At 53.6% G+C, this 22,700-nt stretch overlaps 1 protein-coding gene across 2 annotated transcripts; it reads left to right on the top strand.

Moving 5' to 3' along the window:
• The first annotated feature begins 966 nt into the window (after positions 1–966).
• Positions 967–21,609, top strand: LOXL4 (lysyl oxidase like 4). Of its 2 annotated transcripts, XM_080688096.1 has the most exons (15): positions 967–1,082; positions 5,665–5,979; positions 6,633–6,811; positions 7,698–7,903; positions 9,270–9,308; positions 9,451–9,670; positions 10,436–10,619; positions 10,798–10,952; positions 11,626–11,793; positions 12,834–12,996; positions 15,228–15,471; positions 16,582–16,697; positions 17,640–17,776; positions 18,178–18,289; positions 20,325–21,609. In XM_080688096.1, the coding sequence occupies exons 2-15, from the start codon at positions 5,697–5,699 to the stop codon at positions 20,393–20,395; spliced, it is 2,277 nt and encodes a 758-aa protein (XP_080544222.1). In that variant the 5' UTR covers positions 967–1,082; positions 5,665–5,696; the 3' UTR covers positions 20,396–21,609. The 2 variants fall into 2 exon arrangements, with proteins under 2 accessions (XP_080544222.1, XP_080544223.1); XM_080688097.1 differs by lacking the exon at positions 11,626–11,793 and having other exon boundaries at positions 972–1,082.
• The last annotated feature ends 1,091 nt before the right edge of the window (positions 21,610–22,700 follow it).

Raw genomic sequence — 22,700 nt, forward strand, 5'->3', positions numbered from 1 at the left:
GGGGAGGAGCGGGAGCCAGATTGTACTCATCTGAGCCTAGGGAGGAAGCTGGGAGGTGAGCACTCTGCCCCATTTTACAGATGGGGGTACTGAGGCACTGGGAGGGACCAGGACTGTGGAAAAGATTTGGAGGAAAGGGACTGGCATCAGGGTGCTCAGCTAAACTGATGGGACTCTGCCTTTTCTACTTTTGTTTTATTTCACAGCCTTCCCGCATCCCACCCTCCACACAACCCTCCCCCATGAGCCTGTCAAGGGGCCAGGACTGCCTCCTTTCACTCTGTAAGGGGTTGTAGGGGAAGATTTAAGTTCCCCTGGTGACTTGGGGAGCAAGTCGTGTCTCTTGGGACTCAGTATTCTCAACTGTACATTGGGCAGAGCAGAGGCCTCACGCCAGTGCAGCAGTCAATAAACTCTGAGACCAATAAACGGAGAGGGCCGCTGTTACTCCAAAGAGAGCACACCTGCACCACCCCATCTGGACCATCTGAGCCGAGCGCCCTGCCCGCACCCCTAAATAACCAAGCACCCCAGGACTGACTAGGAGGCACTTCCATGTAAAGTAACGCACTGACCCGGACGCACTGAATGTAATCCCCAGGTCACCTCTGCGGGTAGGTCTATCACCCGATTTGGCAGAGGAAACAGCCCCTCAGACAGGGACTTACGCACTCACACTCCTGGCAGATGAGCACAGTGCTCCTGGGACTCAGATCCTCCCACCAGCCGTCCTGCAGCAGCGCCAGTTTCCTCCACAGAACACAGGTCCCCTCCGACCCCCCCGCAGCTTCTCGACCCAGGGATTTTCCAGGCCGGTGGGGCCACGACACAACCTATGCGGGCTGGCACCTGGCCACCTTGGCCGGTCTCCCGGCTGGGGGGGGACGTAGGGCGGGAGGGGGACCTGGGGCGGGGCGCCCGCCTCCTCCTGGGCCGCTCGGGGGCGGGGCCTCCTCCGCGCCCGCAGGGTGGGGGGCGCCCGCGGCCCAGCAGGATAAAAGGGCCCCAGGCGCCCCAGGAGGCCCGTTAGCGCTGCTTCGCCGCAGCGCCCACCCAGTCCCGGACTATCTGCGCTCCAGCTGGTGAGCCCCCGCCTGGCCCTGGCCCTGGGTCTGTCTAGCTGTCCTGTCTGTCTGTCTGCTTCCTTCTCTCTGTGGGTCTGCAAGCCTCTGAGGGTTCCTGCAGGCTGAGCTGGGAGGGCTGGCCGTCCCATGGATGGGGCAGCCTAGCTCCCAGACGCTCCCCAAAGTTGCTTCCAATGGAAGTCTCCAAGTTCGGAAGCTTGGCCCCAGGCCCACCCTGGCCTCGGGGTGCCTGCGTGTCTTGTTTGTGAATGCGCTGAATGTAACTTTTTCTCTGTCTTCTCACCCAGGGAGGAGGCAGGGGAAGGGGCAAGGCAGGTTCAAATGTCACTCCTGTGACTTGGGGGACTAAGAAGCAGGGCAGAGCCAGGCTCTCCAACTAACCAGATGAGGGCTGATTAGAGGGGGAGAGGGGAAGGGGAAGGGCAGGCAGGGATGCAGCCTGGGCTGAGGGCTTCAACTCCCAGGTGCTATGGCTGGACAGGTAGGGCTCAGAGACCATTTGCTGGCACTGCTTCGGGTCACCATAACCTGTGATCCCAGGGAAGGTGTCAGGGCTGAGAGGGGAAGCCCCACCCCATTTGTAAAGAGGTCACGTGATCCCAAGGCTGGTGCCCACCAGAACAGCATCCCCAATGCTACCTCCTCAACACCCTTGGGCATTCCCAGTCCTCCCTAGGGGGGCAGGTGCCGAGTCCCCGAGCAGCACCTGGACCAGGTGCCTCTCTGCTTCAAGCTGGCAGGGTCCCAGGTCTGTCATTTGTTTGCACTCAGTGCGGGCACCTACCCCAGTGCCCTCACACCTCAGCACGTCATAAATCAACCAGCAACAGGATGGAATTTCATTCATTTCCCTGCCACCCTTCCTTCTCCCCGCTCCTCCTCCAACTTCCATCCCTCACGCTGAGAGCCTGGCTTCTGGAAACAGGCTGCCTGGGTTTGAAACCTGGCTGGGCACGTTACTTAGCTTCTCTGGGCCTCATCTTCTCATCTGTAGAGTGGAGATAAGTATTCAATCAATATTTCCATATTATATAGTAATTATTATTATTAACCCCCACTCCATCCTTCCTCTCACCCTGTCTCCTTCTCCTTCCCTGGGAAAAGAGCGCCACGTGAGGCTTTCCTTCTCTAAGGGAGGCTCCTCAGGCTGGTCCTCTTCTCTGTGCTCGGCCCTGGAGGACCAGCTACGGGGAGACACTGTGGATACTGGTTGTGGAGGCAGGAAGCAAACACACCAAGTGCTAGGAGGGTGGGACCTGGGAGGGCTGAATGGAGGGCTGAATGGAGGGCTTTTGAGCTGGGTGTTGTAGGAATCTAACAACCTGAAGTAGAGGGAAAGGTCACTCCAAGTAGAAGGAACAGTGAGAGCAAAGGCTTAGCGCTGGGAATGGAAGGGTACATTGGGGAATGTGAGGAGACGGGTTTGGTGTGAGCAAAAGCTGCAGAGGGACCTGCAGTGGCAGGAGGGCTGGGAAGAGGGGTGCCCCCTGCACCTGACTCTCTGGGCAGCTTTCATGGAAGGGAGCTCCCTGGCCTAGCACCCAGGGTCCTGCAGCAGAAGCCCACCCCTGCCTTCAGGGGTCCCCTTGGAGGGGAGGGAGCCTGTTGGTCCAGGACTGTCCACAGCTTCTAATAAGACCTCCATGCTGCTGTGGGACATCAGCCACAGGCAGACCTGCCCACACTCCACGGCCCATCAGAGCATGTCTTACGGAGAGGGACCCTCTAGTGCCAGCCCCTCTCAGAGAGAGGAAGGCGCCTGACTCAAGTCACATAACACTTTGGTGGCAGAGTGAGGAGCATCTTGACTCCTGGGACAGTGAGCAAGCTGCTTTCTCAGGCCAGACCCAATGTGACCACTGGGTCCTCACAGCTGGAGGAGCCCGATCCTTCCCATCCTCTCTTACCATCTGTGGCAGGACCCTACCCACAGTGACTTCAGTTTGGCTCAGTTCCTGGCTGCCTACCTCCCCCTTAGGGGTGATGGAGGAGGGGAAGGGGACATCCCAGGCAGTGACAGCCAGCTGGGAGCCCCCACAGACTCCTGAGTGGGGAGTGACGTGAAGAAAACAGTGTTTAGGTCTGGAAAGGAATTACAGGGGCGGGGCAGGAGGAGACTTCAGGGTGAGAAAGGGAAGGAGGCAACACAGGGCTTTGGGAAGTGGAGAGAAGAGAACCTGGGCTCCGAGGGGAAAGAGGCAAAGCTGGAGGATGTCGCAAAGCAGGGTCCCAGGGTCTCGCTGTCGAGTTAGGATGTGGCCTCCATTCCTTCTTTATCCAAAGAGGAGCTGGGACCAAACTATGGTGCTATAGCAGCTGTTACTAATAATTAACTTGTCAATTGAGAGCTTGCTCACCTAAGGGCCAAGATGTATTTATTCATTTAACCTTGGCAAGAATCCTATGAGGTAGGTGCTATTATTATCCCCATTTTACAGAGAGGAAACTGTGGCACTGAGAAATTAAACCACTTGCCCAAGACCACCCAGAAACCAAGTGACAGGGGTGGATTGTGAGGCCAGGCAGTCTAGCTCCATCTGTACACTTAAGTGCTGTGCTGTGCCACCTCAATCCATGCAACCATGGATATTTCCTGGGTGCCACCGCCATACCTGCTCTATTCTGGGCACTAGGGGCACAACACAAAGTCCCTTCCCCTTTTTAGTGGAGCTTCATTCTAGAGTCCACTCTACCCAGTCCTGGGCTGGCCAAAGCAGGCTGGGCAGCTGAAGGCGGAGGGGCTGGGTGCAGCAAGGAATGAGTGATTCTCAGCAAATACCAGCCTGTGGGGAACGGAGTGGCAGGGGGCCCCCCCGAGAACATGCTCTCTTATGGTGCAAGCCTGAACAGGGAGCCGAGAACCCAGCTTTCTCCATCCACTGCTCCAGGCAGCCTCAGCCCCCTCTGCAGCAGAGCCGGGCCATGGAGGAATTCGGCACTGATGGCTGCAGACAGACAGCTCCAATCCACTGTAACCTTCTCTCGATGCTCCTCCCCCAGCCTGGTCCCAGGCCCAAGGCTGCTAACACATGAGGGAGAGAGGATCAGCCCCCAACTTCATCCCCTTTAAGGACCCAAAGACCATCTGCTTACAGCCTCCTGAAGGCAGGAGCCCTCTCTCTGGTCTCTGGTGGATGGTCACTGCTTAACCCTCCCAGAGCCCCTCACTTCCGCGGGATGAAGGACAAACCCTTTGTGACACACAAGGCCCTTGATCTACTGGCCCAGCCTGTCCCTCCACCCTGGCCCCCCCTCTGCTCTTGCACCTCTCTCCTCTCCCCTCCTTTACCCATTCTGTTCTCTCTACCTGGAATGCAGAGTTTTCCCATCTGGGAGAACTCTTATTCCTCTAACAAGGCCCCGGTGAACTGCCCCTTCTCTGAAAGCCTTCCCTAATGCCTCTTCTCTGGGCTTCATGACAGCGGGGAGTAGCGTTGACATCTTCACGTCATTGTCCCAGCACCTGACCTAATAGTTGGCCTGAAGCAAGTATTCCCCAGATGTTTGTTGAATCTGTGTACAAATCACGCACCTCACTGGACCTAGAGCAAGGGCGTAAGGATATCATAGACTTCCCAGCACAAGGAGATACTAGACAATACAGGGTGGGGCAAAAGTAGATTTAGAATTGTGAATATGGGAAAGTTTATTATTGTATTATTATTTCTTAATTATTGTATATTTTCCATACAAACAACTGTAAGTCTACTTTTGCCCCATGCTGGATTGGTTCAACCTCCTCACTTTCAAAATAAAGGATCAGGGCCTAGAGAGTTTAAAAGAGGTCCCCAAGCCACACAGTAAATGAGTGGTAAAGGCCTAGACTCCCCTCAAATGACCCTTTCTGCTCCAGCATTCCATGTGCCTTTTGTGGTGAGGGTGGCCAGGGTGTTGGGAATGTCAAAAGGCAGGTGAGGGCAGTTCCCCTGGGTGGATATTTCTGGTCCTGGGGGCACCTTGGGGTCTCCCCCATGACTCCAAGGGTAGGTCACTTCCTCTAGCTATATATATAAAAGCCTAAGTGACCAAATGACCGGTCGACCGGTCGCTATAACGTGCACTGACCACCAGGGGGCAGACACTCAACCCAGGAGCTGCCCCCTGGTGGTCAGTGGGCTCCCACAGTCAACCTCCTGCGGCCAGCCAACCTCCCACGGTCCCTCCCCCCAGCCAGCTGGCCCAATTAGCACTGGGCCACTAGTTTACATATAAAGCTGTATCAAGAATAACTGTTTATTGAGCACTTACTATGTGGTAGGCTTGTGCTATGCACTTTACATACAGTGTTTTAACACTCACAGCAACAGTGCAAGATAGGAATTATTATCCCCACTTTGCAGATGAGGAGGTTGAGACTCAGTAAAGTTAAACTTAAACTTCCTCAAGGTCACATGGCTAATGAATGGTGGGTTTGAACCAAATTGACTAACCTCGGAGCCCAGACTCAATCAGTGCCAGCATACACACACACACACACACACACACACACACACACACACACGGAGGGGCCCTGCCATGTTTTGTCTCTGCCTGAGGCCAGAGGCAGGTGGTGATCATTGTCCTGTTTACTCATTCCCAGGTGCCTTGGCCTCAGCTGTCCTTGAAGTCACCATGATGTGGTCCCCACCCCCTACCCTCTCCCTGCTCCTGCTGTGCCTGCTGCTGCGCCAGGCCCCTCTCAGCAGGCCACAGTCGCCGAGCACCACGAAGCTGCGGCTGGTGGGCCCAGGAAGCAGGCCGGAGGAGGGCCGCCTGGAGGTGCTGTACCAGGGCCAGTGGGGCACTGTGTGTGATGACGACTTCGCTCTCCAGGAGGCCACAGTAGCCTGCCGCCAGCTGGGCTTTGAGGGTGCCCTGACCTGGGCCCACAGTGCCAAGTATGGCCCAGGGGAGGGTGAGTGACAAGCTGCCAAGCAACATGCCAAGGAAACGGCAGTGGGCTTCTCTCAGGGGCTGGGCTCTCTGAGGCTCCTACAGAAAACATCCCCCGTCCTTTAATTCCCAGCTCCACGGCCTCCTCCATGAGGCCTGTCCTGAGTGCCTCAGCTGGCGTGCCCCTGCTGAGCCTCGCATTCTTGCTTGCAGTGAGGCCACCACTATTGCCATGATCACAGCCCCTCAACTAACTTCCCTGAACATAGTGATTGGCACACAGTGGGTGCTTAACAAATGCTGAACGATTAGATTGATGGGTGAATGGGTGAACAGGTTAATCCAGTGGCCGGCAAACTCGTTAGTCAACAGAGCGGCAAACCGCGGCTGCGAGCCGCACGTGGCTCGCGAGCCACAGTTTGCCGACCACTGGGTTAATCTAATTACTAGTCCGAGCTGGCATTTTCCAAAAAGATTCTACAGAACCTGATGCCAAGAGGAGGCAATAAGCAGGGTTATAAGTAAATCCCAGGAGAACCGAATTCTCTCCTTTCTCCATCCCACTTTCTACTCAGAGTTTCAGAGGAAAGTTTATAACTGTCCGGGAGGCACAACTCATGACCTGCCTCTCTGTGCTTGTCCCTGAGCATCACCTCTCTGTCCCCTCCCCCTCAGGACCCATCTGGCTGGACAATGTGCGCTGTGTGGGCACAGAAAGCTCCCTGGGCCAGTGCGGGTCTAATGGCTGGGGTGTCAGTGACTGCAGCCACTCAGAGGACGTCGGGGTGGTGTGCCAACCCCAGCGCCAGCGCGGCTATCTTTCTGAGAGAGTCTCCAATGCCCTTGGGCCCCAGGTGAGGAGGCTTTTCAGGCCCTGGCCTGAGCCAAGTATTGGGTCAGGGGACAGGGAGCTTCCTGGTAATGAACCTGGAGGAGGGAGGGAAAGAGAGCAGAGCCTGGGCTGAGAAGCATCCTGACCCCAACTCCTGTTGGTGCATGGACAGAGGGTCCCAGCTTGACGGGGGGGGGGGGGGGGGGGGGGCCAGGCCAGGGAACCAGAGGCTGGGCCTGCTGGGAATCACTGAAGCTGCTCCCCATAAGGGAGGCAGCAGGGGGGCAAGGGGCTGCCTCACCCACAAGGCCTGGCCACAATTGCTGCCTCTTCCCGGCACAAACAACCCCAAGCTAAAAACAGCCCAAGCCAAACAACAGGAGCAGGCAGGGCAGGTCCAGGCTCCTTCCATCCCCTGCCAGAGAGCCTCAGCCTGAGGACAGCGGGCCCTGGCCCACTACATGCCATAGGCCAGGATGGGGGGCTCGCCACGGTCTAAGTCAGCCCGGGGCTAAGGTGGGGGTCTCCTGGGCCAAAGGATCCTGTTGGCGGTCTCAAGGTCTGCCCATCCTCACATCTCCCTGGTGTAGCAGGAAGGCTCCTCTATGCCTGGTGGAAGCCCCCCAATCCCAAGAGCTCCCATCCTGACCCCAGGGAGGGTGCAGACCTGCCTGCTTCCCTCTAGAGTGAGGAAAGGACCCTAAACACACCAAGGTTCTGCCTCATGCTCACCACGTGGCCTTGGACGAATTCCTCCCCCTGTCTGGGCCTCAGTTTCCCGGCCTGTCCTGTGAGGGGGCTGTGTGGGGTGATCTCTAAGCGCTCTGAGCCCCAACTCCCCCAACGAAGACCTGCAGTGGGCTCAGCGGGGCAGGAATCTCGGCCCACGGTGCCCATGCACCCTGCAGGGCCGGCGGCTGGAGGAGGTGCGGCTCAAGCCCATCCTTGCCAGTGCCAAGCGGCGGAACCCAGTGACCGAGGGAGCTGTGGAGGTGAAGTACGAGGGCCACTGGCGGCAGGTGTGTGACCAGGGCTGGACCAGGAACAACAGCAAGGTGGTGTGTGGGATGCTGGGCTTCCCCAGTGAGGCACCTGTCAACAGTCACTACTACAGGTAGGAGGTCAGCTGATGGAGGGTGTGGGGAAGGCAGGCTTGTGGGGCAGTGGCATGTGTGAGTGCGTGCGTGTGACACATGTGGGACCTGGCAGAGGTCAGTGAGGTTGGCAGGGTTGGGTGTGTCTATGGCAGGTCATTCAGTGGGTGTGGGGACTGGGAGGGAAACAGGCCCAAATGAGGAATGTTCTTGGGTCTCCTGGCTGATGGATCCCACAGAATAATTAAGAGGAAGGTGAGGGTGAATGTTGGGAGATACCTAGAAATGGTCAGAAACTAATCGATTCAAAGAATAGTACAGAACACTCCCCATATAGAAACAACTGAATGTAAAATTGTGTCCCTGACTTAAAAAGTAGACTTTACTGAAAAGCCTTACAATGCTGCCCATAAGGACAGACGACCTGGGTTCTGGTCTCACCTCTGCCTACCTAGCTGTGGGGCCTCGGCAGGGCACCTGAGCCCCAGCTATCCAATCTGCAAGGAACTGTCTCCACTTTGCCCCAGTGAATTTCCTCAACTCTCACCCAAGCCAGGCGTCAGCTGGGTTGTGTGTGAGCAAGGCGTGGGGTGGAGCAGCATCTGGGAGCACAGACATAAAATCCTCTGTCAGAAACGTGACGGGACTGTCACAGGATTGCATCAGCCTGTCTGAGGGCCAGGCATGGCTCCCAGCTCTGTGGAGTGAAGACTGTTCTCCTCAAGGGAGGAATCTCCCACAGTACCCCTGAGTCACCCACCCTTGCCGACCCCAACCACTTTTAGTCACTCTGTTCTGTGTCTCCGACTTAGATGACCCTGGTCCTGAAGACCCACTCGATTCCAGCTTTGGGGGTGACTGACATGGGGGCCCCTGACTCCCCACCACTTAGTAATTGCACATCTGGGCCTGGCTGACTGGCTTACCACCCATGGGGAGGGCAGCCCTGATTATAGCCTCTGGGTGGGCAGCCGCCACCAGCAAGGCCTTCAACCTCCACCTGTCCCCAGGGGACCTCTTCCCCTGGGTCCCTTTTTTCAGGGTGCCCCCTAAAGGCGCCCCTCCATCTGGCATGGGGAGAGGGCGAGCTGGGAGCTGCCTGCTCCGGGGCACCCAGTGCAACAGAGACCCCACGTTGGGATTAATACGTCAGGAGAGAAGAGGGCGTGCTGGGCCCTTCTTTCCTTCCCTGTGAAATGGAGGTCATTGATACCTGGGAGGTGGTCGCCTCTCGGGGCTGCTGCGAAGCTCAGCACTGAAACAGGATCTGTGGGCACGTTGTCAAACTGTGAAGTCCGGTGCAGACTCAAGGACAACTGGGAGGAGCCAGGGTGACGGGAAGGACTTCTGCACCCACTCCACTCCCCACTGTTTTCTCTCCTCCAGGAAAGTCTGGAATTCGAAGATGAGGGATCCCAGGTTTAGGTGAGGAGTGTATCCTTGGGGAAGGATGCAGAGGGGTGTGGCATGAAGGGCCTCCCTCTCCCCCCCCTCCCCAATGCCTTGCCTTCCTGAGTCCTGAGCTTCCCTCAACCCCACCCCCACCCGCAGTCTCCCTGTCTTCCAGGCTGAAGAGCTTGGCCCAGAAGAATTCCTTCTGGATCCACCGGGTCAACTGCCTGGGGATGGAGCCCCACATAGCCAGCTGCCAGGTGCAGGTGGCGCCAGCTCGGGGCAAGCTGCAGCCGGCCTGCCTGGGTGGCATGCATGCTGTGGTCAGCTGTGTGGCAGGGCCCCGCTTCCGCCCTCTGAAGGCCAAGCCTGGACGCAAGGAGCCCCGGGCAGAGGTGGGTCCCGTGGTGCTTGCACCCCGGCCGGGAGGCACAGGCCCCCTCTCAGCAGCACCCTGCCTTTGGGAAGGACGGGTGGGAGGAGTCCAGGACAGGCAGGAGTGAGGGACAGCGACCCTATCCCCTATCAAGGAGGTATTGGTGCAGAGTGGTGGTACCCTGGATGAATTTAAAAGGGACCGTTTATAACCCTATTATAAATGGAAGGTTGACATCACCTGCTATGAATAGAAGGTAACCATAAAAACAGTAATTACATTGTAGCTATATCCCGTATTGAACCTGAGCCTGGCCCTTTGTTATAAAAAGCAATGAGCAAGTGCTGGTGAGGTGGTACGGACAGGGCAGGGCAGCACCCAGGCGGTGGTCTCCTGGGTGAAAGGAAGGAGGGGAAGAGACTTACAACGGAAATAGCTTCCCTCTGTGAGTCAGTTTAATTAATGCCATGTCCCCGCACGTCTCTAAAATCACTCCACGGATCCCTTTGGGAAGCGTTGATCTAGTTCAGCCCCAAAGGACACAGAAGCAGAGGCTGGTGCGAGGCAGGGACTGGCCTGGTGACCAGGTGGCAGGGTTGACTTTGTTCTTACTGTCATACCGTCGTGGCTCTTAGGGAGGTTGAGAAAAACAGCTTATTCGAGGTAATAGTTACGGGCAGAGTCAGTGTCTCTGCCCAGCTTATAGGGCCCGGCCCGGGCTCCCACAGTGGCTCAGCCCGTCCCTCCTCCTCCACCCTCCCTGACGCTGGTTTTTGCCCAGCAGGAGCCAAGGGTGCGCCTCCGCTCCGGGGCCCAGGTGGGCGAGGGCCGGGTGGAAGTGCTCAAGAACCGCCAGTGGGGTACAGTCTGTGACCACGGGTGGAACCTCATCTCCGCCAGCGTCGTGTGCCGCCAGCTTGGCTTCGGCTCTGCTCGGGAGGCCCTCTTTGGGGCCCAGCTGGGCCAAGGTGAGCGAGGAGGCCTGGGGTGGGGTGTGGGGGCCTGGATGTGCTACTGACACATCCCTTGGTGGTCCTGGGGTGCCCAGGCCCAGGACAGAAACTCTCCCCCTCTGTGGTGGGGAAGCCACAGCTGTGGGGCTACAGAGATGGAGCCTCAGTGGCATTGCTCTCCCTCCCTCTGTAGGGTTGGGGCTCATCCACCTGAGTGAGGTGCGCTGCAAGGGATCTGAGCGAACCCTCAGTGAATGCCCCTCCCTGGACGGGTCCCGTAATGGTTGTCAACATGAGAATGATGCTGCTGTCAGGTGCAATGTCCCAAACATGGGCTTCCAGAATCAGGTGAGCTCAGGCCTGGGCATGGCCTCAGGCTGGGGACTGGGGCAGCCCTGAGATAGGGCCAGGGCACGGCATGGAGCCAGGGGTGAGCGAGAGGCAGCCAGTGCTTCTGCTTTGGGCCCAGCTGGCCTTGCCTTGGAGCCAGCCTAGAGAGCCTCACCGCCTCTCCTGAGTCTGCCCTGGCCTGGCCCACTGCCCCTCAGGACAGCGGGAACTCTAGGTGGCTGTCCCCTCCCATTACATTTTCTCTGGGTCCCTGTGGAGTTGAGAAAAAGGTGCAGAGGGCGGAGGGTTGCGGGGCTGTCAGCTGGGGAGTGGCAGCGGGAGGCTCCCAGGATGATCAGAGTTCACTATCATGCTAATGTGACCTTGGTTCTCTCGTCTGTAAAGTGGGTAACTGTCTCACAGGGTCACTGAGAATGGGACCGTTGATATGAGATCCTCTGCAATTGGCGAGTCGCCATTAATGGTAGGATTTCAGATAGGAGGAGGGCAAGTACTGGAAAAGGAGCCCCGGGAACAGGCGCTTGAGTCCTATTTCTCGAGCAGGCAGGGACATTAGGGAGGACCCAGAGAGGGAAGTGTCATGTCAGGGCAGCACAGTGAGCTGGCCTGCAAATCCCGAGCTCCCCCTCCTGAGGCCACCCTGCTTCTCACACACCTCTGACCACTGCAGGTGCGCTTGGCTGGCGGGCGCAACTCCGAGGAGGGTGTGGTGGAGGTGCAGGTGGAGGTGAATGGGGTCCGACGCTGGGGGACCGTGTGCAGTGACCACTGGGGGCTCAACGAAGCCATGGTGACCTGCCGACAGCTCGGCCTGGGTTTTGCTAGCCATGCTATCAAGGTAGGTCCCTGTCTTGCTCCCAAACTTCCTGTGCTAAAGCTACTAACCATTCATCCATTCATTCAACAATTAATGACTGAGTGAAACTGGGCCAGTGTAATGCTGGGTGCTGGGGATGCTGTGGTGAAGACAGATCCTGCCTCATAGAGCAGTCAGCCCAGGGAGGGAGACAGTCATTAATGCAATGTTCACACAACAGGCACATGATTGTGTCTGCAGAAAGACAAGCAATAAGTTAGGCATACGAGCTGGAGAGGAACAAATAGCCCATGCAAAGTCCTGTGGCCAGAGGAAGCTCCATTCTGCAGAGGAAATCAGGGACCCGGGTGTGGCTAGTAAGGGCGAGTGATGTGAAGTGTGAGGGTGGAGGAGGCAGGGGCAAGACCTTTCAAAGCCTGCAGTGCAGATTTTTAAAAGATTTCTTCCTTGCTCTTTGGCAAACAGTTGGGGTGGGAACTAATGTGACCACAGGAAACATGATCAGGAAACAGTGTGGCAGTAGCCCAGGTGAGAAATGGTGCTGGCTGGGACCAGGCAAGTGGCAGTCCTGGTAGAAACATGTGGATAGATATTAAGGCAACACAGTCAAGAGGCTTTCACTGCGATGGACAAACCTCTTCAACTGCACTGTGCTGGCTACCAGGCATGCTGGGCACACTCCACCTGGCAAACCAGGGCCAACCCTGAGTATAGCCGACCACCTGGGGCTGGGAACTGGGACAGGCCACCTTGGTGGGCGGGAAGGGAACAGGACCCTCCTCTTCAAATAGCTGAGGGCTGCCAGGTGGGAGAGGGATGGGAGCAGGGCCATGGGATGTGGAAGCCGCAAGCAATGTATTTCTGCCTCACGATATGGAAGAAATGGCTATTATCAGAGGGGCCCAAAGTGGCATGGACTGCTCCATCACTAAAGGTTTCAGGCTGAGGATGGGCACAGCATGGTGGGGGTATTCTGATGGGTCCAAGCCATAGATGGGAGTCCAAAGGTACTCCAAAGGTACCGCTCAACCCTGACTGGGTGATGCTGGCTGTTTTCTTAGGACACCTGGTACTGGCAGGCGACAGCAGGGGCCGAAGAAGTGGTGATGAGCGGGGTGCGCTGCTCAGGCACAGAGCTGGCCCTGCAGCAGTGTCAAAGGCACGGGCCAGTGCACTGCTCCCACAACACGGGGCGTGGCTCAGCGGGAGTCTCCTGCACAGACAGTGAGTAACGAGAGGGCCCAGGGGGCCGTGGGGCAGGCAGGCTGCCCCCCCTCAAAGCAAGCCTACACCTCCCTCCCTTAGGGAGGGCTCTGAGGCTAGTCCCAGCTCCAGGTCCGCAGGGTGGGAGTGGAAGGAGGGCTGGACTTGGAGTACCAGCTCTGCCAGTTATCAGCTGTGTGTGGCCAAGTCAGTTCACACAGGGAGGTCAACTCTGCCCTGTCCATTCCATGGAGTCATTGTGAGAATTAAAACAGAGAATGTGTGAAAATATAAGGATATACAACAGTGTTTCCAATATTCATATCATGACCAACAGTTGAAAAATAAAAAGAAACAGAATAGAAAACAACAGAATGAGTTACATTTTGTAAGGGCAGTATTTTTTCTTGGAATTATGTATATGTGTACTAGGTCATGGCATGAAATATATTTCTTACTGCGGTTTGCAGTAAGGGAAAAGTTTGAAAGCTGTTGTGCAGGGTACATAAATGTGAGGACATGTGGGCCTCAGGCTCCCTGTGTATTTTCCTGAGCTCTGGGATTCATCCAAAAGGCTACAGGCCAAGACCATGCTCAGGCATCTGTCTGTCCCACGCACTGATTCCGGGGGCAGCAGCATCTGCTTGACATCTGCCAACCAGGTCTGTGCCAAGATAACTACGTATATCTTGTCCAAAGGCTAGAGGCTGGCACCAACCCAAGTGGCCTCTTGAGCTTCTTCCCAGCCAGGCTTCAATGCCAAGACATCCTTAACCTTAGTCAGTGAGCTTTAGGGCTTTCTCTGCCCAGTGAACCTGGAAGAACACTGGGCCTAACAGCACACCCTGCTCTGCAGGGTGATGGGACACTGGGGTGAGCCTACACCAAGGCTCACGGCACATTAGGGGCCTGCTTCCCACCCACTCCCTTCCTGGGAATGGCACCTCTGCTCCTGAACACACTTGAAGCGTCACAACAGCTTAGCACAGCCTCCTGCTGCCTCTGTGGCCACCCTATTAGTCCTCTGTGATTTCCTCATTTCTTCCTTTCCTTTACTCTCTCTTCTCATTCTCTCTGAAAGCTCTCTTTCTTTCCCTGGGAACTCTAGGGTTTGTCAGTGGACACACCCTGGCTCTCTCCAAAACATACCCCAGGAATTTCCAGTGCATTTTTAGTGATAGCACAGGCCCCCCAGCCGTTCCCCACTCCCACCCTCAGGGCGTTTCCATCGCAGGGTAGTCAGCGCACAGGCTCACCCATATGATGCCTCTGCCAAAAATCTGAACTGGAACCCTGTTTTTGCACAACACGCATTGAGAACAGGCAACTTTCCTCTCTTGATGCTCCATGGCAACAGCTGTGGATCTCCACATCTGTGTTGTCACACGCGAGGAACAGCAATGAGAGGAGGCATGTGGCTTCCCAGGAGGGTAAGAGCCACTGTGGCAGGAAGGGAGCAGGAGAGGCACTGAGCAGTTTATCAAGACACAGGCTCCAGCACGTTGAACTGTTATGCACAGAGAAGCACCAGAAATGGCCATGATGCCTCAGAGGGGAATGCAAACGAACACCCATGAGAGCGATCGGGTTAGAACAGAGATTGTGGAGAAGGCGCAGGCCTAGGAACTGCAGCAGGATGAACCAGAATGGTAGATCAGGAGCAGGCTTGGAGATTAACCCTCTGAACCGCCCCCCCTTTCCCCTCTCCCAACCCTTACACTGAAGGAACTGAGGCCCAGAGAGTGACTAAGCGGAGGTAACCAAGCAGTGCTTACTGAGGGGTTAGCAGAGCTAAGCGACACAAAGGCAGACAGGCTGAGAAGTGTTTCACAAAAGAAATACTAGCTTACATCAATTACATGCCTATCTCGGCCCAATGATCTAAGCACTTTACAGGGATTATTGCATTAATATCGCTATTATTGTCCTCATCTTCCAGATGAGGAAAATGAGAGACAAAAAGGTTAAGCAATTCACAGAGCTAGTTAATGGTGTAGCCAGAAATTAAGCCAAGACATGAACCGAGGCGGCCTGGTCCCAAGGAGCCACAAGCTTAACCTTGACACTGTAACTGCCTCCAGGGTTAGAGCAATAGATCGTTCCTTTGTGACTAGAACTCACATCTCCTGACTCCTAAACCACCCTACCCTTCTGGGGTCCCCAAAAGAGCTTAGTCTGAGGGCAAGCCTATCAAGGGAGCCCAAACAGCTGCCTTCCAACCTTTGCATCCCCACATGCCCTCTGCGGTCCAGGTGCTCCAGACCTTGTGATGAACGCCCAGCTAGTGCAGGAAACGGCCTACTTGGAGGACCGCCCACTCAGCCAGCTCTACTGCGCCCACGAAGAGAACTGCCTCTCCAAGTCTGCTGACCACATGGACTGGCCCTACGGACACCGGCGCCTGTTGCGCTTCTCCTCACAGATCTTCAACCTGGGCCGGGCTGACTTCCGTCCCAAGACAGGACGCCACAGCTGGATTTGGCACCAGTGCCACATGTTAGTGACCGCCCGTGCCATGACTCTACAGTGACAAAGAGCAGGGGCCAGGGGCCAAACCTGCCTGGCCTCAGGCACACTTTCTTGGGAGGGGTGCACACTCTGGGTAAGAGCCTCCTTCCTAGAGGCCTTACTGACCTTGCCTCCAGGAGGCGATGAGGAATCCCAGCAACCTCAGCTCACCCTCTCCATTGCTCTCACCGGCCCTGGATGTGCCCATGTTGATGGTGCTCATGGGGTCCATTTCCCATAGTAACATCCCACAGAGCCATTACTGCCACCAGGGCTGGTCTCTGTTAGGATGATATTGGACAATTTTTCTATGTTGGACCTTAGGCCTTATCTTTAAAAGCTATGTAAAGTGGGGACTCCTAGAAACCTGCAGACCCAAAATAGACATCCCATTCAGGATGCTGGCTCTGCAGGAAAAGCTTGCTGGTTTTGCAGCAGCAAAGCAAGGTCCCCAAAGAAGAGCTCGAACACTGGTACTAAAAGGAGACAATGAGCATTCTTTCCTATCAGGAGTCCCCAGCCCAGACAGAAGGAGAGACAATGCCTGTGACAAAGCAGAATGGAAAGTGGCTTTTTGTTTAGGACACGGCCTGGGTGGGGAAAGCTGAGAGGAATGGGCACCACTGGGACTTGGCCTTGCTGAGATAATAAGCACCCTTCCTCATAGTGTGAAGAGTTGTCATTAGAACTGGATTGGAAACAATGGTAGCAATTTCCCAGGCTGACAGGGAGCTAAGTAAGCACCCTCTCAGCAGCTCAGCTCCTAGGCTGGTCCCCTAGAAGTGCCCCTTCCTTCCACCTCCCGATCAGGCCTTGAAGCCAGGCCCAGACTGCTGGAGGCTACCAGGGCAGAGCCTTCACTTCTCACCTGGATAAGACCCTAGGTAACGGGGCAGCTGTGTCTTGCTGCTGGGCAGGGGAGCCAAGAAAGTAGGCCATATGTCACTAATCTTGGGTTTGGGAGAAGGGCACTGCCCTGCTATTATAACATTCTCCTCTGGGTAATGATGGGGCCTAGTCCTCAATCTTCCCTGCCAACTTCTCCAAAGAGGACCCTCTGCTGTTGCTGCTAGACTGACAGCTCTGCCCCTTCTGCAGGCATTACCACAGCATTGAGGTCTTCACCCACTATGACCTACTCACTCTCAATGGCTCCAAGGTGGCTGAGGGGCACAAGGCCAGCTTCTGTCTAGAGGACACAAATTGCCCTGCAGGTATGTGGCTTCCTGTCAGCATATCCGCCCCCTGTTACATTCATCACCCCTACTGGGGTCAGGTTCCCCTCTGCCCTGCTCAATAGCCCCTAGCACCTGGAGACTCTGGCTTGGCAACTGTCAGCACTCAAGGCAATTCAAAATGATCAATTCCTTACCTTTTGAAACCTTAGGTGGAAGGTCTCTACTTCCTCTGCATTCCTACCCAACACACTTTGTACCAGCTTTAAAATACTTAACACTTTCCTATTTTGGATAATAGTTGCAGACCTGTCTCATCTCTGCTAAATTCTTTGAGGGCATGGATTGTCTGATTCCTATTTGCATACCCACAATTCCTAGCCCTTAGGACTAGGCATGGTAAACACTGGCTCCTGAGGGCTGGATGGACAGAGGGACAAATGTGGCTCAGTAGAGCTGGAATCTTCCAACCACATTTCCTAGGCCAACAGGCTTTCCACTAGAGCAGTTGTCAGCAAACTGCAGCTCACGAGCCACATGCGGCTCGTGAGCCGCGGTTTGCCGCTCTGTTGACTAATGAGTTTGCCGACCACTGCCTTAGGGAAAAACACTTAAAAAACATTTTAATAATGTACTAATGTCTTTAACCTAAAGTCAAAACTTCTGGGTAAGGGTAATGCCTTACGCAATGGTCGGCAAACTCATTAGTCAACAGAGTGGCAAACCGTGGCTCGCGAGCCGCAGTTTGCCAACCACTGCACTAGAGCATCCAAAGAAAGAACTCTGTCACAGGTGGGGTTTGTTGCAGTGCTGGGATCTCTGGCTGATACTGAGGCAGGTTATTTAATCTGACTGCATGTAAGACCTGCTTGGGAAGGCTGGTGTGAGGACTATATGATCAAGTATGTGAAATACCTAGCAGAGTGCTTGGTCCCAAATGCCTAAACCAGTGCCTCAATAACTCAGTACCCTTCCTCACAGGACTGCAGCGGCGCTATGCATGTGCCAACTTTGGAGAACAGGGAGTGACTGTTGGCTGCTGGGACACCTACCGGCATGACATTGATTGCCAGTGGGTGGATATCACAGATGTGGGGCCCGGGGACTATATTTTTCAGGTAAGAGGGCTCATGGGACTCCCACAGGAAGTTCATTTCCTCCAGATGTTCCAAAAGCTTCCCTGAGGTAAAAAAGAGTATCATAAGGTCAGGTCTCCCACAGGTCTGGCCCTCGAAGGGACTGTGTGCTACAGGGGAAAGAACACTGACTCAGGACCCGGAGGGCCTGGGTTTGAGTCCTGATCCAACAGACAGTCACAGCTTCTCAGTCAAGACTTCTCAGTCCCCATCTGTAAAATAGGGACATTAATGTCTACCTCCTGGGGTGACTGTGGGGATTAATTAAAGAATATAAACATGCTTTGTAGAACTACACAAAATGTAAAGGATTATTCCAGTCACTATCAACTCACTTAGAAGTCAAATCACCTGTTTTCAGTTGTCCCCTCCTCTCGCTCCAGGTGGTCGTGAACCCCAAATACGAGGTGGCAGAGTCTGATTTCTCCAACAACATGATGCAATGCCGTTGCAAATATAACGGACACCAGGTCTGGCTGCACAACTGCCACACAGGTAACTGCGAGCCACTAGGGGACCAGCCCTACGTGGGCTTGGGGAGTGGAAGACTCCAAATGTACCATGTGTGACTTGAAGGTGTAAAAGGCTAGGTGTGGAACAGAGTTGAATTTGACGTCTTCACAGGAAGGTTTGCAGAACAAACTGATCAGACTATCAGCCTCACCCAATAGCTACCTCTTTCTACATCCCTTTGTCCTAAGGCTGTTTGGATTGTAAACTGTTTTTCATCTGTCCTGGAGTCTTTCCTGTTACTCAAGCCATGTCAGGATTTCCCTATTCCAGTTCATTCTTTTTCCCTCCCTTTCATATGGTCTTTATTAGTTGCCTCCATCTGAAGCTGTCTCACAGGCAGAAGTAGAAGTCCCCCAGATCTGCCTCCAGCTGTGATCATGGCTTGCCAGAAGGGGACCATGCACAACAGGGCGCAGGACAGGTGTGCGATTGGCAGTATCAGATAAAAGAGGAAGCAATGATCCAGTGGGGGCAGAGTAAGGAGGTGGTTGCTCTACTTGTCGATAGAGAAAGGTAGCAATTCCTCCATCTTAAAGTTTTAAAATGTTTGTATTTGCTATGGGCTGTGTGGGTTCACATCCACACTTGTAATAGGTGGGGTGGGGCAGACTTGTCCATTCAGTTAACAAACATTTACTAAGACCTCCTTCTGTGCTGAACACTCAGTCAGGCACTAGGAACATATATAAGAGATGCACAGTTTATTGTCAAGTAGGGCAAGCAGACATGCAAATGGTAACCCCAATACTACTGAGTACCCCAAACTGGTATGAACTAAATGTTGAACAAGCAGAGACAGAAAGCAACAACCCAAAGGAAGTGATGTTTGAGCTGGGTTTCAAAGGAGGGACAGAAGTCAAAGAAGGGAGGAGTAGGAGAAAGCATAGGATTTGGCTTATAAAAGGCTTCTCCGAGTTCCAAATTCAACTCCAACCATTTTTTATCTGTAAGACAGTGAGGAAATCACCACCTCAAAATTTTTCTCTATTGTACTTCAAACCCACTAAGGTTGTCTGCAGAGGGTTGTGATGGTTCCTGCTAATACAATAGACTTTATCCAGTGGGCTTCTGGGAACCATTAATAAATTATAGTCACAGGGGCAAAAACATCAGATTTATGTTTCAAAAGATAACTCTGGCAACAGATGGAAGACCATGAGAAGAGGAAGAAGGAATAGCTAAGGTTTGAATATGTGTGACTAAGTAAACTTCGCAGCCATTCAATCAGACAGGAGTGTGAGAGGAATCAGGAATTGGAATCTGACGCTGTGCTTATGGAGACAGCAGATCCTCCACAATGCTGGCAGCAGGCTGCAAGGCACAGGACAACGAGGGAAAGAAAAACAATGCCGTTCTGATCAGTCAGTGTCCTTGAAGAAAAGAGAGAGCATGCTTGAATGAGAGTAGAAGTAATTTAATAAACAGACTATTTATAGAGGTGCGAGTAAGACTAAGGAAACAAGGGGCGTTGAGACATCCAGGGATAAGCAAGAGTGGAAAACTATCCACCTTTAGGCTTGAAGGGGCGAGGGTATCCTGGAGCCAGATGAAAGCTAGAGCTGTGGATGAGGGAGAACCTGGCCGGGAGTTATAGTAGACATCACTGCCAGAACAAGGGAAGAAATACCCCACCTTCTCTCCTTCCACTCTCAATCTCTTGCTGTTGCTTTCCACTGACCTAAATCAACCAGAAACCAGAGAATGAGATCCAGGGTGAGGCAATCTAGGGGTCAGTTCTCCAGGGCACAGAGAGGACAAATCAGGGTAGAGATTGAATCTGGAGAGGGCAAAGGAGAGTAACCAGCACAACTGTGTCCAGCCAATAGCCTATTCTTCCCAATGTCCCTGAAACCACACACCTGTCAGGTCTGTTTCTATAGAATGAATTGGGGTCTGTGCCCAGGACCAACCTGATGTAAAGCATGAGGTCAGCAGAATGTCTCTGTGTTTGTGAAGCTGTCAGGAAAAGGACGACTGTGGTAGGTTGGTCACTTACCTGTTTTCCTTTGGCCCACAGGGGATTCATACCGAGCCAATGCAGAGCTCTCCCTGGAGCAGGAGCAGCGTCTGAGGAACAACCTCATCTGAAGCCGTCACTGCACATTCCCAGCTGCTGCCCACACATCAGATACCTCAGCTTATTGGAGCCATGCCCTTCACAGAACCCTGACTCAGAGGGAAATGGGCCAGTGCCAAGGGGCGCCAAGAATTGCTCAGGAAGCCTTTTGATGGCAAGATCACCAAACCAGGATGGTACTGCTCCCTTGGGATGGCTCTAGGCCTGTCCCCTAAGGGCCTTTGGTCTATGGACTATGACTCTCCAGGCTTTGTGCAACTAAGCTCCTCTTGCATAAGGAGACCCAATCTTTCTTGGATTTTGCCCCCGAGTTCCTGGGTTAGGAGCTATCAGTTCTTTGGGGATGGACTATGGTCCAGTCCCCCACCTAAAATAGTGCTTTGCACATGTCTTGGAGGAGTAGAAGACAGGGGCAATATACAGAAGGTGGGGTTAGCTCTCTGTAAGCAGATCAAAGCAACACAATTTGTGTCAATGTCACAACTGGCAGCGAAGTTTGTGAATTCATTGCCTTGCTTGATCTGTCCTCATTTAGAACTCACCTGTTATACTCTGTCTGTTCTTTAGGGCCCTTACCTTTATCCTACTGTACATATGGGTGTTCCTAATATCCCTGGAAGCGTGGGCCTCAGGCATCCCCTTATCTCCTGATGGGCCAACACCACCAGTTGCTGAGTGCTTGAGAAGGGGCAAGATTTGCAGAAGTGACCAGATAGGGTCTTCCTGCAGAGCAATAAGAGAAAAAAAAGCAGAAAGTCTGCTGGGTAATAAGGACCCCAGCCCCTGCCAAGGAAAGACTATGTGCCATATACCTGGCAGGCAACAAAATGTCCCCCTCAAGATCACTGTGCATCTCAGGACTAGCCTAAATTTCAGGTCTCAACCAAGTTTCTGAAGTGAACTTTGCATTGAATACATTTTTGCAATGGAAAGAGCATCAGTCAAATAAGCCACTCATCTCTGTAGGAATAAGAAGACAGGTCTGGTAGAGTGGGGGAAAGGAGACTATGAGGGAACATTTAATTTTTGTTAAAGACTAAATCTAGAAAAGGCCACCATCCCTTCTTGATGTAGCTATAATATGCTCTTGCTCAGGTAGTATAAAATCCCAGGGTCTTCTTGAACATGATTCTTAATCTTTTCTCCACTTAGACACAGTTAAAAGATGATCCTTACAGGTCTGACACCCCAGTGCCAATAAAGGTTTTTCACTATTGACTGTTACAAAGACAAGACTGGCTGTGATTCTTTGCAGTTCCCAGTGCACTAACTTTACCCCTTTCACTCCCACTAAGCTAGTGACCAGGCTGCACAGGGCACACAACAGTCCCACTACATTTCTCTGATCAGGTATCAGCCTACTGTCTGCTTCCCAGTTCCCTCCCCAGGCTCAGTGCTGAAACATGGGTTAGAAAGGCTAAGGGATGAAAGGCAGGTGGCAAGAAGGTCAAGTCCAAGGATTGTAAACTTTTATAAATGAGGCTGCAAAGTCTAAATGAATGATAGCAGATGGGGCAGATTTACAATAGTGTGTCCCACTCTCGCCCCCCCCTCCCCATATCATGAGTGCCACCCCCTCCTTAGAGAGTAAAAAGAGACATGCTCTGGGTACACTCTATGAATACAAAGACATGCTTTCTTCCTTCTCCTCTACCTTCTCTTTTCAACTCCCTCATCTCCTCCATTAGGCAGAGGGAGCATTATATTTTGGCACAGCAGTTTAGGTAAACAAGGGAAGGACTGATTTCCTGTTGGAGCCAGCAAACATCTCCCAAACAGTAACAACATTATACTCGCACATGCAGCTAATGGTCTGTGAAAGAATGTGCAGCTAGTGGGGGAGCATGTGGTGACTGATGGCTAGATTCAGGCAGGGAGGTTACCCACAGGTTCTTGTTGGATCCAGTTTCCAAGAGAGCCAGAAAAGCAGGCCAGGCAGTCAGCCACCGACTCTGGTCTCAGTCTTGCTGCCCACATCACATGTCTGATAGGTGCAGCCAGTTTTAATTCTTGGAAAAAGCTATACAAGGGTTGTCCTGTTACACCTGAGTTGAAAGGGAAGGGCATGGGAAGACTGGTGGCTGGCATGACTTATAACTAGATGAGGAATGTTAACAGAATACCAACCACCACATTCCAGACAGAACCAAAATGTCAGAAGACTTTCATCTCGGCATACTTTAGTCTCTGAGAAACTAAAGTGTTAGGAACTTCAGCTTACTCTTCAGAAGCCTACATTATTTCTATTCTACAAAGACTTCTGCTCTATGCAGAGCATATACAAACTCAAGGGGAATGTACTTTTTTATTATAAAT

The sequence above is a fragment of the Plecotus auritus genome (assembly GCF_963455305.1).
Source record: "Plecotus auritus genome assembly, chromosome: 9".
In the NCBI taxonomy this organism is placed as follows: Eukaryota; Metazoa; Chordata; class Mammalia; order Chiroptera; family Vespertilionidae; genus Plecotus; species Plecotus auritus.